Source organism: Xenia sp. Carnegie-2017, unplaced genomic scaffold (assembly GCF_021976095.1).
Source record: "Xenia sp. Carnegie-2017 unplaced genomic scaffold, XeniaSp_v1 HiC_scaffold_1, whole genome shotgun sequence".
In the NCBI taxonomy this organism is placed as follows: Eukaryota; Metazoa; Cnidaria; class Anthozoa; order Malacalcyonacea; family Xeniidae; genus Xenia; species Xenia sp. Carnegie-2017.
The window spans coordinates 2,236,391-2,247,919 of record NW_025813402.1 but is presented as its reverse complement, the minus strand read 5'-3'; the positions used below and the strand labels follow the sequence as shown (position 1 = coordinate 2,247,919).

The window sequence follows — 11,529 nt, the reverse complement described above, 5'->3', positions numbered from 1 at the left end:
TGAGCTTGCATAATTTATTTGAACCATCTCTAAATCCCGCCACTGAAACAACATGTAAATCGTGGAGAACGTTTCATCCCATGGATTACACCACTACACACTGCTTTTGTCCTGGACATGAATGGCGCAAATTCATAAGTAAATAAGTATAAATAAATCATATTTATTGTCACTTAATGCAGTACAACTACATAAATCTTTTTACTGTCGCTTCTTGAATGTTTGCATGGCATGGCGGTTCTTCAATATCCACAACATCGAGCTAAATTGATTTTATTTTTTTTCAATTGAATAATTCATTGTTCGTGGTGTTGTATGAAAAAACTTCAGGTTTGTAGCGCCATGGGAGATCTCATTTCTACAAAGAGGAAGATTTTTGTAAACTTGTGTCACTCGGGGGAATTATCTATGATTCTATAAATAAAATTAGTATATCTGAACGTGTCCAAGCAAAGAGAAATGGCCAGTGACCGCTCGCTATGAAAACCTTTGTAAACAGGAATAGAAATATGAACCTTGAAACAAAAATGCGCGGAATGATGGTGCTTATGTAATTATTACGTAATCCAATTCTTTAGAATAATCTGGTTTCTTCATGATTTATGTACAACAATTTGAGAAACTTGAACTTGCAAAATCGCCGGAAAATGGCATAAAAAGTACTGAATATCGTGGAAACTAAACATCGGAAATTATGCTGTTAGCTGACAATTTATAAAGGAGCATCAGGTTAAAGAAGTAATAATATTCATTGTGGAAAATTACTACTCATGAAACCAACAAAACACATGCGTCTTAGATGCGTTGGTTGTGGGATATAGTTCTGTGATTTTAAATGGCAATACAGCAGCGTGTTTTGTGAGGAAGTTACTATATTATCTTGGTAAGTTGTTCAAGAACAAAGCAACTATTTCGTTTAATATTATTTCGCTCACGACATAGCCGTTTCACGAACGGTTTTTTTAGTAAATCGTGTGCAAAACCATTTATGTTTGTATGATTTTTATCGACGACACATAGCATATTACTCAAAGATAAAAATCCGCTATGTTGTTGGGCTGACCTTTTGTTCATCAAACAACTTTTGTATAGAATCATGATTTTGTCATTTTTATAATCATAGCTGTGATTGTCATTTTTAAATCATGTAGAAATTAATTTTATAACTTTTCAACACAAGAGCTGTTATGACAATGACAAAGTGTAAGGCTATGGTCATATGTCACCCCTACCATGTTGCAAGGCTATGGTCATATGTCACCCCTACCATGTTGCAAGGCTATTGTCATATGTCACCCCTACCATGTTGCAATGCTATGGTCATATATCACACCTACCATGTTGCAAGGCTATGGTCATATGTCACCCCACCATGTTGAAGGCTATGGTCATATGTCACTCCTACCATGTTGCAAGGCTATGGTCATATGTCACCCCACCATGTTGAAGGCTATGGTCATATGTCACCCCCACCATGTTGCAAGGCTATGGTCATATGTCACCCCCACTATGTTGCAAGGCTATGGCAATATGTCACCTCCACCATGTTGCAAGGCTATGGTCATATGTCACTCCTACCATGTTGAAAAGCTATGGGCATATGTCACCCCACCATGTTGCAAAGCTATGGTCGTATGTCACTCCTACCATGTTGCAAGGCTATGGTCATATGTCACACCTACCATGTTGCCAGGCTATGGTCATATGTCACACCTACCATGCTTGCAAGACTATATCCATATGTCACCCGTACAATGTTGCAAGGCTATGGTCATATGTCACACCTACCATGTTGCAAGGCTATGGTCATATGTCACACCTACCATGTTGCAAGGCTATGGCTATATATGTTACCCCTACCATGTTGCAAGGCTATGGTCATATGTCACACCTACCATGTTGCAAGGCTATGGCCATATGTTACACCTACCATGTTGCAAGGCTATGGTCATATGTTACCCCTACCATGTTGCAAGGCTATGGCCATATGTTACCCCTACCATGTTGCAAGGCTATGGCCATATGTTACCCCTACCATGTTGCAAGGCTATGGTCATATGTCACACCTACCATGTTGCAAGGCTATGGCCATATGTTACCCCTACCATGTTGCAAGGCTATGGTCATATGTCACACCTACCATGTTGCAAGGCTATGGTCATATGTCACACCTACCATGTTGCAAGGCTATGGTCATATGTCACACCTACCATTTATATTTTATTTATAAATAATTTCCCACTGTCAATATCACTTCATTTTATTTCTAATTATGACACGTTATTTCAATAAAAATCTAATATTTAACAATATGTGACACCTGCCTTTTTACAGGGCTTTTCTTGTGTGCTATAATCGCCATGTTGAATGGTTTGATATCCATAACTTTGTTGAGATTTTGATTTTAAATTTTATGGTACAGATATGTACATAGATTAAAGAGGTTTTAACAAAAAGCGATAGTTATTGATAAATTGTTCGAGAAATCTTTATTTGTTAATCGTGTTCTTTCAACGGAAAAAGAAAAAATCTTTGAAGAGTGTTTTCCGTTTCTCCATGGTTTTAGCTTTATAATTTGTATATTTTATTTCTGAGTAGTTTTTAATAAATTTCATTCCTTCCTCGGGTAAAATAAGTTTATAAAAATATTTAATCAGCTTACAATGTCGTAAAGATGTGAACATTTTCTTGTTTTTTATTACACTCGATCATTCCTTAAGTAGATAAACCTTCCCATAAGGCCTTTGAAAGAAATGATATTCTTTATCCACTTTCATCCTCGGATGTGAGGGTGTAAATTAAAATTGTTTGTTCGTAAAATAAACTTACTATCTTATAGTATTTCTTGTGTTAGTTTAAACATAAATACTATCTACTTTGTTATAACAATGTATTTCAATATTTTTGATTACTAATGATATTGCTTCGCACGTCTTTTCATCATTTAACAAAAAATGCTGTCATAAATTGTTCATAGCGTGACTGTTTGACGTCACACCGACATTTGTACAAGTTTTCCGGAAGATCTTATGCTTTAAGTACGTCTCATAATTATTATGTTGAATTCTTCTTGCAATTGTGGCAAGTCGTACCGGAAAATATTTGCGACGATCGAAGGAGGGCTTTCAATATCATTTAAATGGTTAAATACTTTTAAATACGTTCAATTTTTTAAATAGTTAAAAATCTTCAAGATTATAAGTTCAGTCTACGATTGAAAAATGAAAATGAATGAAATATTGTTTTTAAGCCACTGATTTTGAGTAAATCCATCAAAATATGAGGAGCTAATGCATTCAATATTATAGACAAATTTGCAATGCCAGTGCAGTTTGTTTTGTCATATTATGTAAATATTTTTTGTTGCTGAAAAAATTTAAAACTTAGTTTTCGGAAGATATAAATGGCAATTTTGGTCTGGCTTAACAGTATAGTTATGTAGCTATAGCTATGTAATTAATGGTCTTTTAATGATAGTGAGTTTCACAAAGAGAAATTTTACCTTTCAGCGCGCTTTTTCCTATGCTACAAACATTTTAGAGTTTGAGGTTTATACAAATTGCATTAATATATTTTAATATTTCTCAGTAGTTGGCTTTTTTGATGCTGCAATCAATGAAAAATATGTGTATTACTTTAAGTATAAAACATGTAGAGAATATTTGCATTGAAAGAAGCATAATGAACACTTAAGAACCGGAGATTTAGTTCAATGATCGAGAAAAGAAAGTAGCTACATTCTTGTGGTAACTGGCCAGGAGTCATAATTTATCTGTTTGTGTTGATTATATTTAATGACTTCTGATAATTGAATAAATATTCTATTTCGAAGAGTTAGAGATATAGTCTGCAGAAACTTGAAAAAATATTTTAATACTTTCTTAATCGTACTGTTTATTATGTTTATAGACCAGTTCTATTCATTTCTTTTAATAACAATTAAATAGTCATTTCAACATTTATTTATTGTCAAATTGATTAATAAACAATTACATCCAAACAATGTTCATTGCTTGAATCAGGTAGCAATTTATACTTTTCTCAATTCCTGTGTTTTTTCCTAATATCTAGCCTTGTATAAAACATACGAATCGTTTGCGTGCTTTGAAAGGTTATTATTTTTTCATCATTGAATAACATCGCTTGTTTCAAGTACCCTCGTTGTTGGTTTGACGTCATTCTGTAACAAATTATTGTTGACTGTTGAAGGTACTTAAAAACCACAATGTTCATTACTCGACAACGAGGTCTGTGCGAATTATCTGACATGGCTGCTTTTATTGCCATAAAGTTTTTTTTAATGGAAGAGATTTTTGATTAAAAAAAATCAAGTAATCGAGTTCGTTTACAATTAAATCCAAGTACAAAAAGCTGACAAAGTGTTTAAGTACAAATTTCAATTCTATAACAGCGACAAATTTTTTTATTTTATATTTTGTAATATACAAAATCTGTTCTTTGGTTAAATCGGTACTGAAAATATTCTAAAGCGTTCTTAACGTCTTAATCAAAATGAACATTCATACAATCGAGATAAAAATTGAAAACTCTCGTTTTCATATAAGTATGCTATATGCATCTTATGAAGATTTTCAAAGATTGTAATGTTTTGGAAGATCTAGACAAAGTGTGTTTGTGCAAGAAAATATTGGTATCCAGCAGAAAACAAATGAGATAATTATCACCAGGAGTTATTGTTTTCTAATAAATAAAATGGTGTTCCTGCTACTTTGCTTGTCATTAAACACAACGGATAAATGAAATCTAATCTTATTGTCTACATACATTAATTAAGGGCTTTTTCAAGCTATAAATACCATTTTTCAAGAACATTCGCATTACCTATTTTCACAAATACTTTTGATGTTTAGTTTACATACTCCTCTTGCGCTATAACAAATCGAACTACTTTTCAGTTTTTAGTTTGCGTAGCAATATTTTGTTTGATAGTGAGTACTGCTGTGTTTGTTGTGGCGAGAACTATAACGTCTTAAGAGGGTATAGATAACTTCGTTGTTTTTGGCAATTTGATTGAAAGTTATGATATTAGTATATTGCATTTCTATACGATAATATAAACATTACAATGAACGTCGACTCGTTTAATGTGTAAGTCATTTAATGAAAAAACCAAATTAATATTGTATTTGCTTGCTATATTAACAAGGATTAAAAATACTCTAATGCTTTCTCTATAAATGAATGACTTAATTCCTTATTTAAGCAATGCAATCTTCCCGACATTATTTCAGATGTCACATTGTTAGTTCTGACTGTTTAACTGTCCGCACAAATATCCGACATAATAAAACTGCAGACTCAAATTCTTGCAATATGTCGTGCTCTATTGCCTAGCTCATGCTGTGTATGCTTTGAATTTCACTTTGAGAATCAAAACAATGACAACAAAACACAAAAAGGTTTTAATGGAAAAATTCAAATAGACAGGAAAAATGTGGCAAAGTCTGCCTTCGTCTTTGTAAAAATTATTTTATCGATAAAATATTGCACCCTAGCATAGAATCGCTTTGCGCAGGCGTATATCGGTCACATGTTTAAACGTTGACCCCACTTAGCCATATTGCGTTGTGATTGGTTGTTTTGTGAATAAAATAATGTTTGCGGCTGTCAAGAATTCTCAATAAGGCTCTCAAACTGAGATATCCCGCTGATCAAGTTATAAGATACTGGTTTGCTTTGCTTTGAACATACAGCGATCTCGTTTATATAAAACGTTCAAACACATAAATATTTATCGGCAGTTTCAAAATTCACGCCATTTTTTATTTGCTAGGCTAATTAACAAAAAGGGAACGGTAAGTAACAACGCGCATTAACTGTGTAAAGCTAAATTTTCTATCTTGTAAAGCAATGACACTCGTCTGATTAATATTTCACATTATCTTATTTATTCATGCATTTGTACTTTATCTTTAGTGATATGTTGTCTTTACTTTTTTCTTTTCTCTAGATTCAAGTGACGATGTACAGTTCCCAGTTGAGCGAAGATTATGGTGGACAGTATGCCCACCAGAATACAACATACCAAAGTCAATTTGATTTGATGAACATGGACAGTTGGAAAACACAAAATGTCAACAAGTACGAGAGTTTTGCCGGCAACTCTGTTGGCAATACACAGACAAAAATCGCTTCGTTTGCTTCGGAAGATAACCTTGGCGAGAACACTTACAGTTACGGTTATGGCCACAATTTGAATGATCGCTCAACATTTTATCATGTAGGAAAAGAAGCTATGTCAACACAAGAATATAATTTACCAAATAAATGTAAGCATCCTACGAAACTATATAATCATTTTACGTTGAATCAGGAAATGCCTTCCTGGACTAACCAAAGGCACGCAACTGCAAATAGTACAAATATCGGCTGTCAGAGTTTCATGAGCGATTTGTGCGGAGATGGCCATGCGGGAATAATAAGTAATCCTCAGGTTTTGACTAATGTAGTTGCTGATATTCCAAATCTAAACATCGCTTCTGTGAACTCACTCAATCCGTACGAATATTCAGGTCATGAATTCACACAAAACACTGTCATTCGCTCTATGCAAAGCTCTGCCAATCGTTCGTTTGAATATTTCAAAAATCAAAAACGTGCAGAAAAGATTGCGCCACCTGTAGTAAAGGTCGAGGAAGGTTTTGATCGACCAGTTCCTGCAAAACGTGCACACGGGTTAAAGTTTGGAAAATCCTCGAAAACGAATGAAGTTGTTAAAAATAGCTGTTATAACAACCCTTTCCATGATGATAACCCATTTACAAATAACTGGATTGTTCAGAAGAGCGAATCGCAACGAATCATGGAAGAACATTTAGCATCTATGAATGAAGCGAAAATTTGGCGTTCAACTCTCTATCCTGACGTAGCAAACACTGTGAACAGTGAGAGCAAAAAATCTACAGAAAAAGAACAACAGATTTATAAATGTGAATGGTCAAACTGCGGTAACGTTTTCAACGAACAAGACGATTTAGTTCGACATATTGAAAAAGTTCATATTGATCATAGGAAAGCAGACGATTCGTTTGTTTGTTATTGGGAAAATTGCGTTCGCAAACAGAAACCATTTAACGCAAGATATAAGCTGGTCATTCACATGAGAGTTCATAGCGGAGAAAGACCAAATCGTTGCACGGTATGTACATTATGCATGTATTTTCATAAGTAGCCATAATTGGGTTACGTTTGATGGAGTTGTTAATTTATTTCAAATAAAGACTTTTCTACTTTAATTTTTTAATGTATACATCTTCTATATGATGTGTTATTTCCCTGGGAACCCAATTAACATTTCAATTTCAATTATATTGGAGTTCGCGGTTAAGCAAAGTCAAAGTTATTTTAAGTTATTTTTCCTTTCCTTGACGATCCAAGTGCCAAGGTTAATGATTTCTTTTGTGCATGTGACTATTGAAAGAAAATGTGGAAAAACAAAGAAAAGTAACTATGAATGCTTATAAAATGTAAAATTTGAAAATGATGATTTAGTTTACTTTGATTTAGAACATTGATTGTTAATATTTTTTACAACAATAGTAAACATAAAACAGCAATTACAAAGATAAATAGCAGTAATTGACTATTCTCCCTGTCAATATTTCAGAACTTCAATCCAAATGTATGATATTATTTTGTCATGAAAAAAGCGTTTGGACATAATTGTAATTCCTATCTATCTGTGCCTTTCCTTCTGTGAGCCAAGGAAAGGCTAATCATTAAATACAGATTTAACGACACAGCTCACATGAATGAATGATTGGTGTCGTGCTAAATGGATCGCATTAATCACGCAAAGTTTAATTTTGTTAAATTTTCACACATCACTTGCTTGCTTGATTAGGAATGATAAAATAAAACATGCGATAATTTCCTTGTAAAAATCATAAAATATGGCTTGGTTGTTTAAAATGTTTTCGTGACGGTTTCTTCTTTGTCTCGTGTAATTACATGTAATGATTGGCGATTTAAAAATCCATAGCAACTTGTGAAAGTAAAATTTCCAATTTTATTGATGCTTTTATCGAGTTTTATTAAGATATGCTGTTGAAATTTTGAAGAGTTACTTCCTTATCATACAGCAAGAATAACAAGCTTAGCTGTGATATTAATTGCATTAAATATACTTTTGTGTATTTTCAACAACCTTTTTTTTCTTACGAGAAAACATATATGATTTCATAATCTAAAACTAAATATAGTGGTGCTCACTATATTGTAAAACTTACATATACACTGTGTTGCCTACGAAGTATAATATAGCCCTTGAAAAACGTCTTTGTTGGTTTCTCCACTGGCTAATGTCCAAAGTCAACAAAAATTTCAAGTTGAAGAGCGTTTATTTCTATTAGAATATGTCTTCCTTCTGATGGCAAACATTAGTTTTAGCGTTGTGTTTTATTGATATTTTAATGCGTTTTGGTTTCTTTAATAGTTTTTGGGATGCAATAAAGCATTTTCAAGATTAGAAAATTTGAAGATACATCTTCGTTCACACACCGGAGAGAAACCTTATTTATGTACATATCGTGGATGTCCTAAAGCATTTTCAAATTCCTCTGATCGAGCTAAACATCAACGGACACACATAGACACGGTAAATAAAACAACCTATACAATTTATGTTAAACTCAAAACAAATAAAACAAATATATGCGTTTCACGGCATTATAAGGATGACAAGTATTATGAATCAATTTTGCGTATATATTTTTAATGAAAACTTTAAGAATAATGTCAAGAAATATTAAAATGATAAATATGCAAGTTGTTAGTAATTCACGAAGATGGTAAGTTGAAGAAAGTTTTAGATAAGATGTTATCTTTATGACTAGCATATTTTAGCAGTTTATCACAGACAGTTTATCACAGACTAAAATTTTTTTCAGAAACCTTACGCTTGTCAGTTTCCTGGTTGTCTTAAAAGATATACCGATCCAAGTTCGTTAAGAAAACATGTTAAACAACACAATGACAAAACTAGAACTCCAGGAAAAAGAGTGAGTTTTTTTGGAAACAAAATGTAGTTGATAAGAATTGTATGAATTTATACATAGCTAAAAGTTTCTTTATCATTTTATGTTTGTTCTTGTACTCACATGAAAGTCTTTACCCTAGGGAGGGAGAAAAGCACGAAGCAAAACTACTAAAAACAAAAAAGAGCTGTTAGCTGCAGGAGTAACATTTCCTTCATCAATGATTCCACTTAGTACCGAGACTAATGGAGATTTATTGAACAATAGTTTACCAGAAACAACTACAGCTTATCCCTTTGACTTTAACAATATTTCAAATGCTAATGTTTTTAAGTTCAGCGAAGCTACATTCGGAGAAAAAGATTTGATAATACCAAATTTTGTCGACACTTTAAAACCAGTAATTTTCAATAGTTAGGATAACATATCTATCGAACATATATTTTATCACGATTTTGACGAAATCTTTTTTATAGCGGATATATAAACCACGGATATATAAACTTAAAACCAGAAAAATAAACGACAGACTTTCCTACAGTTTAAGACTTAGAGTTTTAAAACATTTACGATGTATCACTGGGAAATAGTAATGGATGGGTATATTAATTTGACAATTGTTGAACAAACTATATTTGTAAATAGGATTTGTATGTATTTTTTCTTCATTTATCATCATTTATCATAATATCCTTAATGAAAACTAGCTATATATTAAAGATACGAATTTTAAACTGTAAATCGTCCATTCTTTCCTCATAAGTATCTTTCGGCGTTTTAAAGACTCGTTATCATGGCTCGACATACGACGTCTTTTACCGTAATTATCAGACGTTGTTAATGCACGAATTGTCCCAGGTTTAATGCTGTCTAGCGAGTGCAACAATATTACAGGATAGCCATTTTTGTTCATGCTAGGTGTGCATGTCTTGGGTTTTCTGTAAAAACTAGCACTTTTACCATAACAATGCTTATCTTTCTGTCTTAAACTTTTTATAGCCAGGTTGCAATTCAATTCCGTTATAAAGGGCTCAGCCCAACCTTCAGTGACTATTCTTTCATATTCATCGAGTTCTTTCATCTGCAATAATAAAGTTGATAAATTTGGCAGATTTTGACAATTTCTAAAATCAAACTGAGCTATACAACAATCAACATTGTCGCATGGCCTGATGACTTGAAAACAACGCTCTTCAATAACTGCGAGTGGTAAGACAATTTGAGACACGTTTAGAAAGCATTTTGTTACTAATTTTCTTATGAGTGATTTTTCTTTCCACTGAAATTTAAGTAAGTTAACATTCATGCTACAAAATGATTACAAGTTCGCCGGGGTTACGATGCATTTACCGTACAAAAACTACATACCATGCATAAGTTCATTCTGTCATTAAATCTTTGGATTTCGTCATGGTGACATACTCCTGTTCCTGAGAGATTTAGTCTTTTCAAATGAACAAACTTCAATAAAGATTTCAAACAGGCAACTGTCAGCACAGGATTACAGGAAAGATCTAGCACTTGTAGAAATTTTGGTCCGTTCTCAAACATTCTGTATGGTAGGGACCATTTAGCAAGACCATGGTCAGTAAGACAGTTGTCTTTAAGGTTAAAATATTTTAAACTAAATAAAACAAATAAATTTTCAAAAGGATATGCAAATAAATGTTCAATTCATAGTAAAACAAATCACCTTTTTATTTGTCCAGTGAATGTCAAGTATTGATGAGAATCTCCAAGTCGACAGTGGCTCAAGTTTAAAGAGTGCAGATGTTCAAAACATTCAAAATAATGAATGTATTCATTAATTAGTACAGCTGATTCTTGCAAAGACAGTTGTTTTAAAATTAGGTCCTTGTATGCCAGGCAGAAAATCTTTAAATTATTTGAGTCTTTATGAAATGATTTTTCCCTTATTGCTTCAAGGAAGAGTTGGAAACCAATGATCTCAGGAAAGTGTTCAAGTGACTCCAGCAAATGAAGATTTTTTACAACAAAACTTTTACAGATTTCAAACAAACTGCATGAGATTTGAGTGTTTATATCAATCTGCTGAGCATTCATGGCAGTTAAGGCACCTGAAACATAAAAAATAGAGTATGAATATATAGAGAATTTTGGAGGCCTGAAACTAATAATTTAATTCACTCTCCTCCACAAACATGGAAGGTATTGTTAGCTATAGCTTGTAAGCTACGCTATAATTGTTAATAAATATTATTGATACACAACCACCAGCTTCAAGTTCTTGCAACTTTGCATTCTCATTTTTTTTCTTATGATCTTTGAACCTCTTGTATCCTGGAGGTGCATGAAGTATTCCATTTTCATCCCTACTGTACACCAAACTTAAATCTTCAATACTGAATTCATCTGAATTCATTGGATTACTTAATGGGATTTAAAAAGATACAATTATAGGCAGAAGCAAGCAAACGAATGTATTTGAACGTCCAGCTACTCAAGAAGCAAATTAAAACAAAATATTTTTTCGATATTATTGGATATCCTTCCGCATCCTAAATACTGCAGT

The 11,529-nt window shown here is 32.9% G+C and overlaps 2 protein-coding genes across 5 annotated transcripts; one reads left to right on the top strand and one right to left on the bottom strand.

Moving 5' to 3' along the window:
- Positions 1-578: 578 nt before the first annotated feature.
- LOC124438213 (zinc finger protein 343-like) lies at positions 579-9,737 on the top strand. 3 transcript variants are annotated; one of them, XM_046988225.1, is made up of 5 exons: positions 579-883; positions 5,972-7,159; positions 8,456-8,617; positions 8,910-9,020; positions 9,139-9,737. In XM_046988225.1, exons 2-5 carry the CDS (start codon positions 5,984-5,986, stop codon positions 9,412-9,414), a joined length of 1,725 nt encoding a protein of 574 aa, XP_046844181.1. In that variant the 5' UTR covers positions 579-883; positions 5,972-5,983; the 3' UTR covers positions 9,415-9,737. The 3 variants fall into 3 exon arrangements, with proteins under 3 accessions (XP_046844181.1, XP_046844171.1, XP_046844191.1); XM_046988215.1 differs by lacking the exon at positions 579-883 and adding an exon at positions 5,655-5,816; XM_046988235.1 differs by lacking the exon at positions 579-883 and adding an exon at positions 5,655-5,816 and having other exon boundaries at positions 8,910-9,167.
- Positions 9,631-11,527, bottom strand: LOC124438291 (leucine-rich repeat-containing protein 42-like). 2 transcript variants are annotated; one of them, XM_046988357.1, is made up of 4 exons: positions 11,232-11,527; positions 10,690-11,074; positions 10,365-10,620; positions 9,631-10,077 (listed from the first exon to the last, which is right to left on the bottom strand). In XM_046988357.1, exons 1-4 carry the CDS (start codon positions 11,377-11,379, stop codon positions 9,700-9,702), a joined length of 1,167 nt encoding a protein of 388 aa, XP_046844313.1. In that variant the 5' UTR covers positions 11,380-11,527; the 3' UTR covers positions 9,631-9,699. The 2 variants fall into 2 exon arrangements, with proteins under 2 accessions (XP_046844313.1, XP_046844308.1); XM_046988352.1 differs by having other exon boundaries at positions 11,229-11,526.
- Between the last annotated feature and the right edge of the window lie 2 nt (positions 11,528-11,529).

Bases quoted from the DNA above. Each gene is read 5' to 3' on its own strand.
- LOC124438213 (XM_046988225.1), top strand. From the start codon at position 5,984: ATGTACAGTTCCCAGTTGAGCGAAGATTATGGTGGACAGTATGCCCAC. The intron at 7,160-8,455 runs GTATGTACATTA...TTTCTTTAATAG, and splicing joins AAAGACCAAATCGTTGCACG to TTTTTGGGATGCAATAAAGC. The intron at 8,618-8,909 runs GTAAATAAAACA...AATTTTTTTCAG, and splicing joins AACGGACACACATAGACACG to AAACCTTACGCTTGTCAGTT.
- LOC124438291 (XM_046988352.1), bottom strand. From the start codon at position 11,379: ATGAATTCAGATGAATTCAGTATTGAAGATTTAAGTTTGGTGTACAGT. The intron at 11,075-11,228 runs GTTGTGTATCAA...TTTATGTTTCAG, and splicing joins GCAAGAACTTGAAGCTGGTG to GTGCCTTAACTGCCATGAAT. The intron at 10,621-10,689 runs GTGATTTGTTTT...TGTTTTATTTAG, and splicing joins TTCACTGGACAAATAAAAAG to TTTAAAATATTTTAACCTTA.